Genomic DNA, 12,173 nt, shown 5'->3' on the forward strand with positions numbered 1-12,173 from the left:
GGGGGGAGGTGGAAGAGCCCACCCTTCCGGGGAGGGCACAGCCATACTGTTACCGGCCGTTGTCCCAGGCGGTGGCTCCGCTCTCAGCCGCCCGCGGAGGGCGGGGCAGCCGCGATAGGCAGGGCGAGAAGCCAATCGGCGCGGCCGCTGCCGTTGGAGCGGGGCAGCCGGAAGTGCTGCCAGCCGGAAGTGCTGCGGGGGTGTGTGCGGCGGGCGGTGCCGCGCCGGGCCGGGCCGGGCCGGGCTAGGGAAGGGGTGGGCCGGGCCGGGCCGGGCGCCCCGTGGCGCGTAGGGGCGGGCCGGGCCGGGCCGGGCCGGGCCGAGGAGGGCGGTGGGGTGCGGAGCCAAGTCAAGCCAAGCCAAGCTAAGCTAAGCTGAGCCGGCGGGGTGTGTGGGTGGCTCCGCCGGTGATGCGGGGGTTGGCGGGCCCGGCGCCGGCCCGCTGAGGCGCCGCGGTCTCCCGTGTCGGTGTGTGGCGGGGTGGAGGCGGCGGCCATGCCGTGCACCTGCGGGAACTGGCGGCGGTGGATCCGGCCGCTGGTGGTGCTGCTGTACATCGTGGGGCTGCTGGTGGTGGTGCCGCTCTGCGTCTGGGAGCTGCAGAAGCTGGAGGTGAGGGGCGGGCCGGGCCGCGGCGGGGCAGGGAGGGGGTGCTCAGCTGAGGCGTTTGGCAGCGGCCTGCAGCCCCCGGGTAGGGGCCCAAGGAGACAAAGTTCCGCTCCCCTGCCCGCAAGGTGGGTTTTGGCGCTTGGCAGGAATACTGGCGGGGTGGTTCCTAACCTGGCGTTTCAGGTAAGTCTGTCTGGTCAGGGAGGACTGAGATTGTCTCTCATCCCGGTGGTACCGCAGTATGTCGTAACGGTAGCGTATGAATTACACGTGCATGTGGTAGCATTACTTTTCTAACCAAAAGTAAAGTTTTAACCTTAAAATATATGTTGGCCAGTTTGATACAGGCTTGTTCCCCTGGAGGTAAACTTTTTCATGGTATAATTTTAAGCACTTAATGACAGTAAAATCTGTCTTGAGGGTGTTTCAAATGTCCTGTTTTGAAAGCCTGTTCTGATGCCTTCCTGTGTTCAGCATAATGGATGTTTATATCAAAGTGGTTTCAGAAATTTAAAAATCATTAAATCTGATGGAAACATTCAAGGCCAGGTTGGATGGGGCTCTGAGCAACCTGATCTGGTTGGAGATGTCCCTGCTCCTTGCAGGGGGGTTGGACTGGATGGCCTTTAAAGGTCCCTTCCAACCTTAACCATTCTATGATTCTATGAATTATGCTTAGAGAACTGGAAAGCAAGGGAAGGTGTGGGATGTTGATGTACAGTAGGGTATCAGAGAAGAAATTCTCAACCAAAAGGAACAGTTTGAGAAAGTCTGCTATGTTTCTCATTTTTTTTTTTAACTTAAGATTGTTAATATAGTTATTTTTCAGAGAGCTTTGGTTTAAAACCATAGCCCTGTGTTTTAACAGACATATATATATATAAATGCATCCCTATTTCAGTTTGGTAAATGAAACTGGTTGAAACTGATTACTGGTTGGAACTTGATTTTAAAGCTAAAAATACTTTAAATCCACAAGCTTTCAGAAACTTTATCATGAAGCACTGAACTGTGACAAGTTCCAGACCTAAAGCAAAGAAATCCGTTGCGGCTTTCAGTAAATTAAATAGCGAGCATTACTGTGTTTTTGTAGGACATTTTGTGTTAATTGGTGATGTGCTTGTTTGGTTCTGCAAGATTTCTCATCTTTTGAGTTTTTAAGTTTTACACTAAGCTACATCAATAGATAGCAAGGAAGACTTGGGGATTTTGTGTATTTAAAGAGGAGAGTTAGAAAAAGTAAACTTAATATTGGGATATGTACTTAAAACTTTATTCACACTAAAACCAAAAAGAAAGATAAATTAATTTTTTTTTTGCTATACGAGTAAAACTTTAAAGTGTTAATGCTGAAACTTTGATCTTGCATTCTTCTTTTTCTTTGCAAGGTTGGAATTCATACCAAGGCATGGTTTATTGCTGGGATATTTCTACTAATGACTATACCAATATCTCTCTGGGGAATACTGCAACACTTAGTTCATTATACTCAACCTGAATTACAGAAACCAATAATAAGGTAATGTTCCATGTTTTAGCTGTGTTACAGATGTTGAATTTAATTCAGACTAAAAATACTTCTAGTAATATTAAATGTTCTTTTGTTGTTATAACAGGATTCTATGGATGGTGCCGATTTACAGTTTAGACAGTGTAAGTGTTCTCTTACTGTTAACAGCTCAATAAAATTCTGTTTGCTGTGGGAGCGAGGGAAAACAGTGTCACAGTTAGCAGAAACAATGCTGCATGGAGACTCGTAGTCCTTTGAAACTTCTTATTTATGGAGTACGTCAGAAGCATAGTTCTAGTGATATTATATTCTTCTTGTGGAGCTTGTGGGATCACTTTTGGTAACCCTTCTTAACCCTATCTGTCCTTGAGTATGCTTTAGGACAGATGTGGAAAGGAGTATGACAAGTGTCTGCTTTTGGTTCTTCCATCTTCAGTAACAGCTGAACTGGAAACCAGACTGATGCAAGTACAGTCTCAAAATTCAGTGCCTTACTTTTCTTTCCCGCGTTAGGCTATATACTAAAATGCTTTCCCAAGTTACGCTTAGTGCTAAAAGTCTTTCTTTTTGCTTCAGGGGGCAAAAGGTAAGATCCCACAAAAAATCCACTTCTAAATGCTTTTGTGCGACACATTCTATTGGCCGTACCAGATACGGTTCATGTAAATAAGTCACCTGTGGCTCCAAGCATAGAGATTAATTCAGCCAGAGCTAAGGAACGTACTGTGTTTGTGGACTGTGCAGGATGAGTGTTTACATGTTGTAATCACCTCTTGATATTGCATATACTTCTGTTTCCCCCATAAAAGACAGCTTTCTAGGAACTTCAAGTACAGAATTTTCCTTTGGAATAAAACCACCTGCGAATTAAATGAGCTCTAGCCAGGCGTTCAGGGATATTTCTGATATGTTGAAATTTTTCCCCAGACTCCTGGATGTTGTGGCCCTTGCTGCATATATGGTATCCTCCTAGAGTGCTCCTTAGTCTGAGCTGAACAGAAAGTGCTCAGATTCAAATACTGTATTCTTAGTTTACAAGATGCATTATTACATCTTCCACAAGGGTGTTGCAGCATTTGTCATCTCTAGTATTTCTTAACTGTGATGAGGATGTGAAGCATCTTCCTGTTGTTCTAATAAGAAGGTCAGAGAAGGCACATTCACTCTACTACAACCTAGGGAAGCAAAGTAAGCTCAAAAGTCCTACCTCTATTTAAAACCACACCACTCCCTTGCCCCCATACCCCCTCAAAAAGAAAAAAACAAACCACACAGTAGGACAAGTTGCACTGAACAGTGCAACAGCAGTGTGATACTGAAAAATTGAAAGCTCTGACAGCTGATCCATAATCACAGTTTTGCAAAAACAAACACTTTTCTGTCTGGAATTCTTGTTTAGAGGTATGACTGCCACTTTAAGGTTAATCTGCTGCTTTCTTCTCTGTTTTGAAAATATGCCAGAACAAATATTTACACACTAGATACTAAAAGAAATCAACTTTATACTGACTGACTAAAAACTTAGTTCTCAAGCCCATATTGAAAATAAATATGTGAATTTCAGGAAACGGTTCTATCTTGTCTCCTAACAGGAGCAGGGAACCACCTCCTCAGTTACTTTTAAATTAAAGACTGAGTTGCGTGGTCAAAGATACAGAGCACCTCTTGTGCGGTGCTTTAAGCACGCTGCCATTTCAAGCAGCAGAGATGTAATCTGAAGTTCTACTTCTATTTTTACAGAACGTTATGTTCTAGCTGTAGCATCGCACTCTGATTAGCCAATGCTTCAAGCCCTGTTTAATTAGTGCCTGCTGTCTAATGAAGCATTGCTTGCTGAACTAGCCAGCCAGTGTTGTCACCAGAATTACTTTTGTCTTTCCTGCATGTAATCTTTTGTGTACCTCTCTTCTTACAGTGGATAGCTTTGAAATACCCCAACATTGCAATATATGTGGATACATGTCGAGAATGCTATGAAGCTTATGTCATCTATAATTTTATGGTTTTTCTTTCAAATTATCTAACCAACCGGTATCCAAACCTCGTATTAATAATAGAAGCAAAAGATCAGCAGAGACATCTGCCGCCTCTATGTTGTTGTCCATCGTGGGCTATGGGAGAGTGAGTATATGATGACATCTTAAAACTTTAAGCTGTGTAATCAGATACAATATTTTCATATTTAGTACTATAACTGTTGTGGCTTGGCAGAGTCAGTTTATGGTTCTTTCACATTTTGTTTATTAGCTTTGAACCCCTACTGAAAGCAGCTGTGAAGATGTTTTCATCTAGCTCTAAAACATCCTATAAATCGCACTTAGTTACTAACGTACTTTGACACAGGTGGTACTGAAGGAAACTACCTTAGTTTTGAAAAATATTGGAAAAAGATCTCCTTGAATTTGCTTTCTTTGCTATCATATAATATTTGCCAAAAACCTAGCCAATTGCTTTTACTTCCACAAGTGAAGGACAAAAGGCCATATGCCCCATGAACTGTTTGTTTCTGCATGCTTAATCTGATAAGCATCTCTCATAAGAGGTTTTGATAAAGCTGTTTAAAATGTTCAAGACAAACTGTGAAAGTAAGTAATTCTTAAACATCTTCAAACACAGTGGAAATTGCCTTCTCTTTTTTTAGCCCAGACAGGATCTTTCCGTGGCTAAAAGAAGTGAATCATTATTTCCTGGTGTGTATCTGTAAAAGTCTAGGTCTTTTGTGTATTGTGTATATACACACTGTACACTGTAGCATCCATCTGAAGTCTTAGAAGCAGAAGTTGAAATTACTATGAAATGAAAATTTGGTTTAGTGAAACTACTGAGAACAGGAAACTTCCATAAGTTAATTGTCCTTAAATTCTTGTACAATGAATTTTGTGTTTCTCTTGCAGAGTTTTATTATTTAGATGTAAACTGGGTGTTTTGCAGTACACTGTTGTCAGACCATTTACTACCATTATTGCTTTGTAAGTATGCTCATAAATAATTAATATTGGTCTTCAAGACGTAATTTTGAGTTACACTGGAAAGAATTTTTATGCCCTTTCTATTGAATCAAGGCAGTTTGAAAGCAGACTCATCATGTTCTGTGCTAAATGGGTCCTGGCAGTTTGAATCAACCTATGATTTCTTTATGACTTCTGTATAGCAAATTACTACTTGTAGAATTGAAATAATAAATACTTAATGCCTGCTGCTGAAAGCAGTGGGAAAGAATGTAAAGTAATGTAAAGTACTGTTTATGTGGGAAAGATGTTTTTATGATCTCTTAATTTTTAGAGTCATCTTTTCCTCTTTCTCCCTTTTTTCATTGGCTTCAACAAGTGGATATTTTTAAAGTCAGGTTTCATATAACTTTAAAAATTTTATTAAACTTTGTGTGACAAGCCTAACTGTGTGCCTTCATACATATTGTATAACTTGTTGTAAAAGAAGAGCAGGCAATTAAGCATATTGATGCTGAAAGCTCAGTTTCATGAACTTTGTGTTGACGGTCGTTACTGTTAATTCTGTGTGACTTTGGAAGCTGCTGACAAAGAATATCCATATAAATATTTATATTAGCTGTATGTGTTCTAACAGTTTAAAAGCAAAACAGCTAAAAAAAAATGTTTAATTGTTGAATTCATTCAAGGGTGGGATACATTAACTGTGCATTCAAACACTATTTCTTCTATGGAAAATACAATACGAACTTCGTATGCCATATGCTGTTGGAAACTGATTCTTGTGCAGACCCCCGGTCCCCATATTTGAGTACCAAAAGAGATTTGGGATTCTAACAGTTGATTGGTGTAATGAAGATTTAGCGCTTTGGGAAAGTGATCATTTACTACATAGTGATTAATTCTAAAAATTCTTTCAGAATTTGTGAACTAGTGGGAGTGTATGATGAAGGAAACTTCAGCTTCAATAATGCTTGGACTTACTTGGTTATACTTAACAACATGTCACAGCTAGTGAGTATCAAGAGTATCTCTTTCTGCTCTTCTAAGTCATTGCATTAATATTATGTAAATCCTTTTATGTGAACTATTGACAGTAATTGTGTTAATGTCTGGTAATTCGTATGGGTAGAATATTTCCCATTGTAAGTCCAAGTTACTGTCTGTTAAATACTATATACGCAAAATACTAGGAAAATTAAAGATAATTTAAAACTTTTATTTTACTACAAAGCTCCATAAAGCAATAAAGTGTCCCACCTCTCTACCCCAAAGTATTGGATGTGTGAAGTGCTATGGCCCAGGCACGTCAGAGCTGCAGACTTGCCCCTCTGCAGAAGAGAGGACTTCACTCGCCCCTGCAGCTTCCTCTCAGCACATATACAAAGAAGCCGCAGTGGCTGTGTTAAAAATACTGTGTTACAAAGCTGGTGGTAACAACATTGACAGGAAAAAATGGAAACGCTGCATGCAGTGCTGAGATTCTGGCCTGCCTAACACCTTGTCTTGTTGGTTCAGCTGCCAGATGGTGTCAGGGTAAGGGTAAAATGTCAGCCCCTGGATTGACAGTTTCATTTTGGAGGTCAGGGATTGCATTTAGTGGTAATTTTCTGCTTCACCCACGACACATTACGCATGAACTACAGCAAGAAGAGAGAGCAGCACCCTGGCCCCTTGCTGCTTAGCCGCCTAGCCTCCTACTTCTCTTGGCAGTAGCAGCAGAAGTCAGAACAGCACGACATCCCATGCAAAGAGGGTGTTCTTCTCCTACTGCCACCAAGTGCGTTTGATGAGTGTCTGTTCCGAAAGGAGCTGTAACTGCTTTCTGCTTGTGACAACAGTTCCAGCAGCAGCACATAGTTCTGCGTGTCCTGGTTGACATGACTGCTCAAAGAAACTTGAGGCTAGGAGAAATGTGTGTGAAAAGGGGAGATCGGTTCTTAGGTTTGGCTGTATGTTAATTTGCTCACAGTTGCTGAACAATAGGAAATTTGTTCAGATTTACAGTGAAGATTGCATTCATTGCCTCATGTCTCATGAAGAGGCAGCATTTCAGGCATTCTTAGCAGAACCCTGAAAGAACATGTGCTTTTTATGCCATTTTCCTTAGAGATGTGCTTGGCATTGAAAAGATCTTATGGAACCTTCCTGTGCTTTGCTTTAGTGGGTAGATAGCTGACCTCAATCTCTTATCTGCCAATACCATGCGTTTCAGAAATACAATTTTAAGCACAAAAAAAAAAAGTCTGCTTTAAAACAGTAAGGCAAAGATTCTGTAAATTGAGAACCTCTTTTCTAAAATACATAGCTTTTAAAATTTTTATCATGGAATCACAGAATGGTTAGGGTTGGAAGGGGCCTTCAAAGGTCATCTAGTCCAACCCCCCTGCAAGGAGCATCATACTGTGATACACTTTTTTTAACTGAAGAGATGCTCTAAAACAACTCCCTCATAAAATAAACAAGGATTTGAAAGCTTTGTTTCATTTTCTTTTCCTTTTTAGTTTGCTATGTATTGTCTGGTGCTGTTTTATAAAGTACTACGTGAAGAACTGAACCCTATCCAACCTGTTGGCAAATTCCTTTGTGTGAAGATGGTTGTTTTTGTTTCTTTCTGGTAAGTGAATTATTTACTTACTGCTTCTTGCTCTCAGGATGGATCGTAAAAGAGCTAAAATGACTGGATTTGTTACTGAGGTTGGAGGCCTCAAAATCTACCCATAATCTTAGTGAAGTGCTTTGAGGGGAAAACAGTAGTAGTATGTAGGACAGAGCAGTCTTGTTTACTTGAGATTATTTTTTAGATTTGCTATTTTGTAAGGTGATTCTCAAGAACATAATTTATTTTAAAATCTTCACTTCCAGTTATTTCAAAACAAAACATTAATTATATTTTTACTTTTTAAAGTAAAATTACTTTTACTTTTTCAGAATAAGTTAACTATAAGTTAAAATTTTAAGCATTGCTCACACTTAGTTGCTAATAAGTGAGAGCATTTGACTATCTGACCGTTAGTCTGTGGGCTGCATTAATACCCTGAAAGAGAAGCAACTTCTTCTAATAACTAACTGGAACAACAAACTTTTACTTGATTGTATTCTCTGTTGGTCTTTAGGACCATGGATGAATGACATCTCTTTTTAAGTCTGTTTTGTTTTGTTTTCCTCCTCTTAAAATCTAAATATGTGAACAGTAGCTTTTTGTAAGATTCTTCGGATGTACAGACATATTTGTATACATACAAACAGGCCTTGTTTACCAGATTTGCTTGGACAATAATAATAATAAATTATCTTTATAGGCAAGCTGTGCTTATTGCATTGTTGGTTAAAGTTGGCGTTATTTCTGAGAAACACACCTGGGAATGGCAAAGTGTGGAAGCTGTGGCTACAGGCCTACAGGTAGGAGCAGACAGTTACTTCTTAGGAGGAATGGCTACGTGTGAGATGCCATAGCTGATCTCAAGCAAATACCATCATACCCACTTTTAACATAGGCTAGAGTATTACTGTTTACGATAAGCTGGGCTAAGTTTCAGCCAATCACCCCAAGTGAGTTTTATGCTCAACACTTCTGTAGCCATGTGTTGGGCAGAAGGAATGTGCCCCAATGAAGTACTTCTGTTGGATATCCTTGCGTTTCTTCTTGAGCGAATTCATTGTAGAGCTGCTGCTTGTTGAATATCCGCTTCCAGCAAGTTAGTCCACTAGACAAGGACTGATTCCAATATGTATGTAGTACACGCGGCTCTCTGAAGCCTGCCAAGAATATCCTACCTCTGTTGGAAAAGTAGCTGATACCAGTATCCCAAGGCAATTGCAGTTTCTCAGTTGTAGAGTAAACCCAGGAACTACTTTTCGCCAGTTATGAATGATTAAGTCGGTCTCTCTCTCACTGCAGGATTTTATCATTTGTGTTGAGATGTTCCTGGCTGCTATTGCACATCACTACAGTTTTTCCTATAAACCTTATGTTCAAGAAGCTGAAGAAGGGTCGTGCTTTGACTCTTTTCTTGCCATGTGGGATATTTCTGATATAAGGGCAGATATATCAGAACAGGTTCGAAATGTCGGTAAGTAACAGATAGACTTGTATGATCTGTTAACAGCACATGTATTTCCAGCTTTGTTTTAAGTGCTATTATCCACCTCTATAGTACCCTCAGAATATTCTCTACCAAATTCCTGGCAGCCGCATCTCTAAAGGATTTAATGATTCATCTGGCACTTGGCTCTTGACTGATTTAGAATTTAGTTTTTAATTTTTCTTTTTAATAGATGGATCTCAGGATAAGTTTCAGTTGTTAGGTTGAAGTGAGAGATGTCATCCTTTTTTTTTTTTTTTTTTTTCAAGCTAACAATGTCCATTTAAAACTTCTAAAACAAAACAAAGACTCATCTAATTTAACATGCTTATTCTAGAGTTGGTGTGTTCAAAGGCCTTGATATACTGCTGGAAGTAGTAAAAGGTATTTTCATTTGGTGTAATTCTAGGAAGGACAGTTTTGGGCCAGCCAAGGAAAATGTTTTTTGCTGAGGATCATGAACAAAACGAGCATACAAGTTTACTGTCTTCATCTACTCAAGATCCAATTTCTGATCCTTCTTCAATGCCATCTTCACCCATGGGTCATTATCAGGGGTTTGGACACACTGTGACACCTCTCACAACACCGACGATAGCCCCTGCAATTGATGGTATTTATAACACTTCTGCTACTCGAGACGCTGAGGAGTCATCACCTGAACTAGAGCACAATTCATCAGAGAAAGCTTTGAATAAAAGTTAGACTCACCTTTTCTTTGAATGCGTCAACGAGTCTGTTATACGCTTGCCACACATGTTCCGTTAACATGTACTATTAGTGCTGAAAGTTGAAAAACTGCTGCGCAGACAGGAAGAGGATATGGCTGTAACTGACATCTGGATTCTGAATCTATGATGGCTGTGAGTATCTTTGAGTACCCCATGATATAAAACACGCACACTGTTCAAGTTTCTGCATAAATTTAAGAATCGACTCCTTAAACTGCTACACAGTTAGACATCATGTCAAAATTACACTGACTTTTATTAATACAAAAGAAATATTTTAAAAAATACTGTACTCTTCTAGAGATTAAGTCTAAGCACTACTAGCACTGGGAAAACTTAATTTCAACAATGCAATTTAAGGAGGGCAGTAGCAAAAGGTGTTTGTATTAGCTTTGGTTGTCCTCTTAATGATGGTAACTTCTATACCCCAATGTTAGATGGAGCGTGGACAAAATCGTAACTTCTGTACAGATGCCATCTTCTTCCCTTTCCTGCATAGCTAAGTAAAACCCCTTCATAAATAATTATTACAGAGCATCAGTACAAAGTCTATACAAAGAAAGCATTCCCTACAGGCCTTGCTATAAAATTCCATGCCCAGAACATATGGTTGGCCTATCTGTTGTCCTTGTAGCTCATAATTTGTATGTCATATTCAGAAGAGATAGCCAGGATGATAGGTTTTGGATTAATACCTTACACTTGACTACCTTTTCCCTATCCTTCTAAAAGAAGAATAATGATTACTACCTTAAAATACTGGGGAGGAGAATAAAGTATGACAAAAAGGAAGCAGAGAACAAACCCGACTTCTTTATTTTGGGCTGCAATAAGTTCTTTAACACTTAAGTTTTTTTAAGCTGTTAAAGCAAAATATCTTGACAATGTGTCTGTAGTAATTTGTATTCTAAATTTGTGTATGTGTTTGTGATTATTGTATTATGCTTCTAGTATAGCCGGGATTCAAATGTAATAGTTGGTTATTTTTTTCCTTTCTTTCTTTGTTCTTCCCCACCCCCCACCACTCCAGAAAAGACCTTAGTCTAATACTGGAGTTACTAGCATTAGATTTCAGACTATGAAGAAGTACACTTGTATCAAAACGTTATTTTGCTAAATCTGACAAAATCAGAGGGGTATTGTTTTTATCCCATTACCAGATTTTTACTGCTATTGCATGTTTGCAATCTGACCAAAAAAAAACCCCTACAGCACTGACTTTTTAAGTGACATCTGAAGTTTCTTTTTGAGCATTGTTAGCATTTACAGGACACATGTTTAACTTCTGGCTATCACAGTAAATTCATCTTAAGTGCTTTTTTTTTGCAGTACTAGTGTGATGTAAATATTGCGCCTTACTCACTAGGCTGCATATTTTAAAGTTGACTATGTACTTGCTGTTACTTGCTGTAAGTTAGTGGGAAAGTGCAAATCATAACTTTCAATTTGCCAAGTCATTGCCTTTGTTGTAAGTAAGCAATTAAAGATTTTATTTAAACTGTTCACCTTCTTTGAATTTGATTTACTGCTACAGTAACTTAAGAGGGTGAACGACACATGAATACAACTGTCCATGGAAGAAGGGAATCTTTAGTTTAACTAGTACAAGAGTTTGTGCTTTGGTTTTTTAAAGCTTTTACTGAAATGGGAGTTCTTGTTGGAGCTTATGAAGAATCAAAATCTACTTATTTATGCTTAATTCCAGGTATCTTTATCCATGCAATACCCATGTTCTAAAAGAAAACAACTTGTAAATGCTCACAACACCTGGGGACTTCAGTGCCCACTGTAGTCACTATTAGAAATAATCTGATTTCTTGCATGTATAGAGGTAAAATGGGGCATTAGTAGAAATAATACCTATCTGAAGGATTAGAGCTGCTGGAAGCCAAGAAGCTACTGTGCTCTAGCTTTTCAAGCCTCACACTGAAGAGGTTTTTTTAAATACTTTAAGTTATGTCGTGTCTGGTGTAAAACTTGGGTAAGGTACAGACAGGAGACTTTGACAGGAAAACACCTATTGAAATGTCTTGGTTGCTTCTTTCACAGCATTTCTGGATAGCTACTAAGTTATTTTATCATTACTCAGTTATTTCATTCCATGTGCACAACAGTCCTGCTTTTTTTTTTCTTTTTAGAAGGTTTGTTTTTTTTTTTTAATTGCAGTGGCTTACAGGATCATACCTTTCCATTAAAGATTGCTACTGAATTTCCAAAATAAATAGAAAGCTTTCAATCACACCTACCTTGTTTTTTCAAAACTACAACAGTATTCCACAGCATGACCTAT

General features: G+C 39.4%; 1 protein-coding gene across 1 annotated transcript; it reads left to right on the plus strand.

Moving 5' to 3' along the window:
• The first annotated feature begins 327 nt into the window (after positions 1–327).
• Positions 328–11,386, plus strand: TMEM184C (transmembrane protein 184C). The gene is made up of 10 exons (XM_086747868.1): positions 328–612; positions 1,998–2,128; positions 2,226–2,262; positions 4,035–4,240; positions 5,014–5,088; positions 5,988–6,081; positions 7,572–7,684; positions 8,370–8,469; positions 8,969–9,140; positions 9,562–11,386. The coding sequence occupies exons 1-10, from the start codon at positions 496–498 to the stop codon at positions 9,855–9,857; spliced, it is 1,341 nt and encodes a 446-aa protein (XP_086603994.1). The 5' UTR covers positions 328–495; the 3' UTR covers positions 9,858–11,386.
• Positions 11,387–12,173: the final 787 nt, after the last annotated feature.

Source organism: Chlamydotis macqueenii, chromosome 4 (genome assembly GCF_036417535.1).
Source record: "Chlamydotis macqueenii isolate bChlMac1 chromosome 4, bChlMac1.mat, whole genome shotgun sequence".
In the NCBI taxonomy this organism is placed as follows: domain Eukaryota; kingdom Metazoa; phylum Chordata; class Aves; order Otidiformes; family Otididae; genus Chlamydotis; species Chlamydotis macqueenii.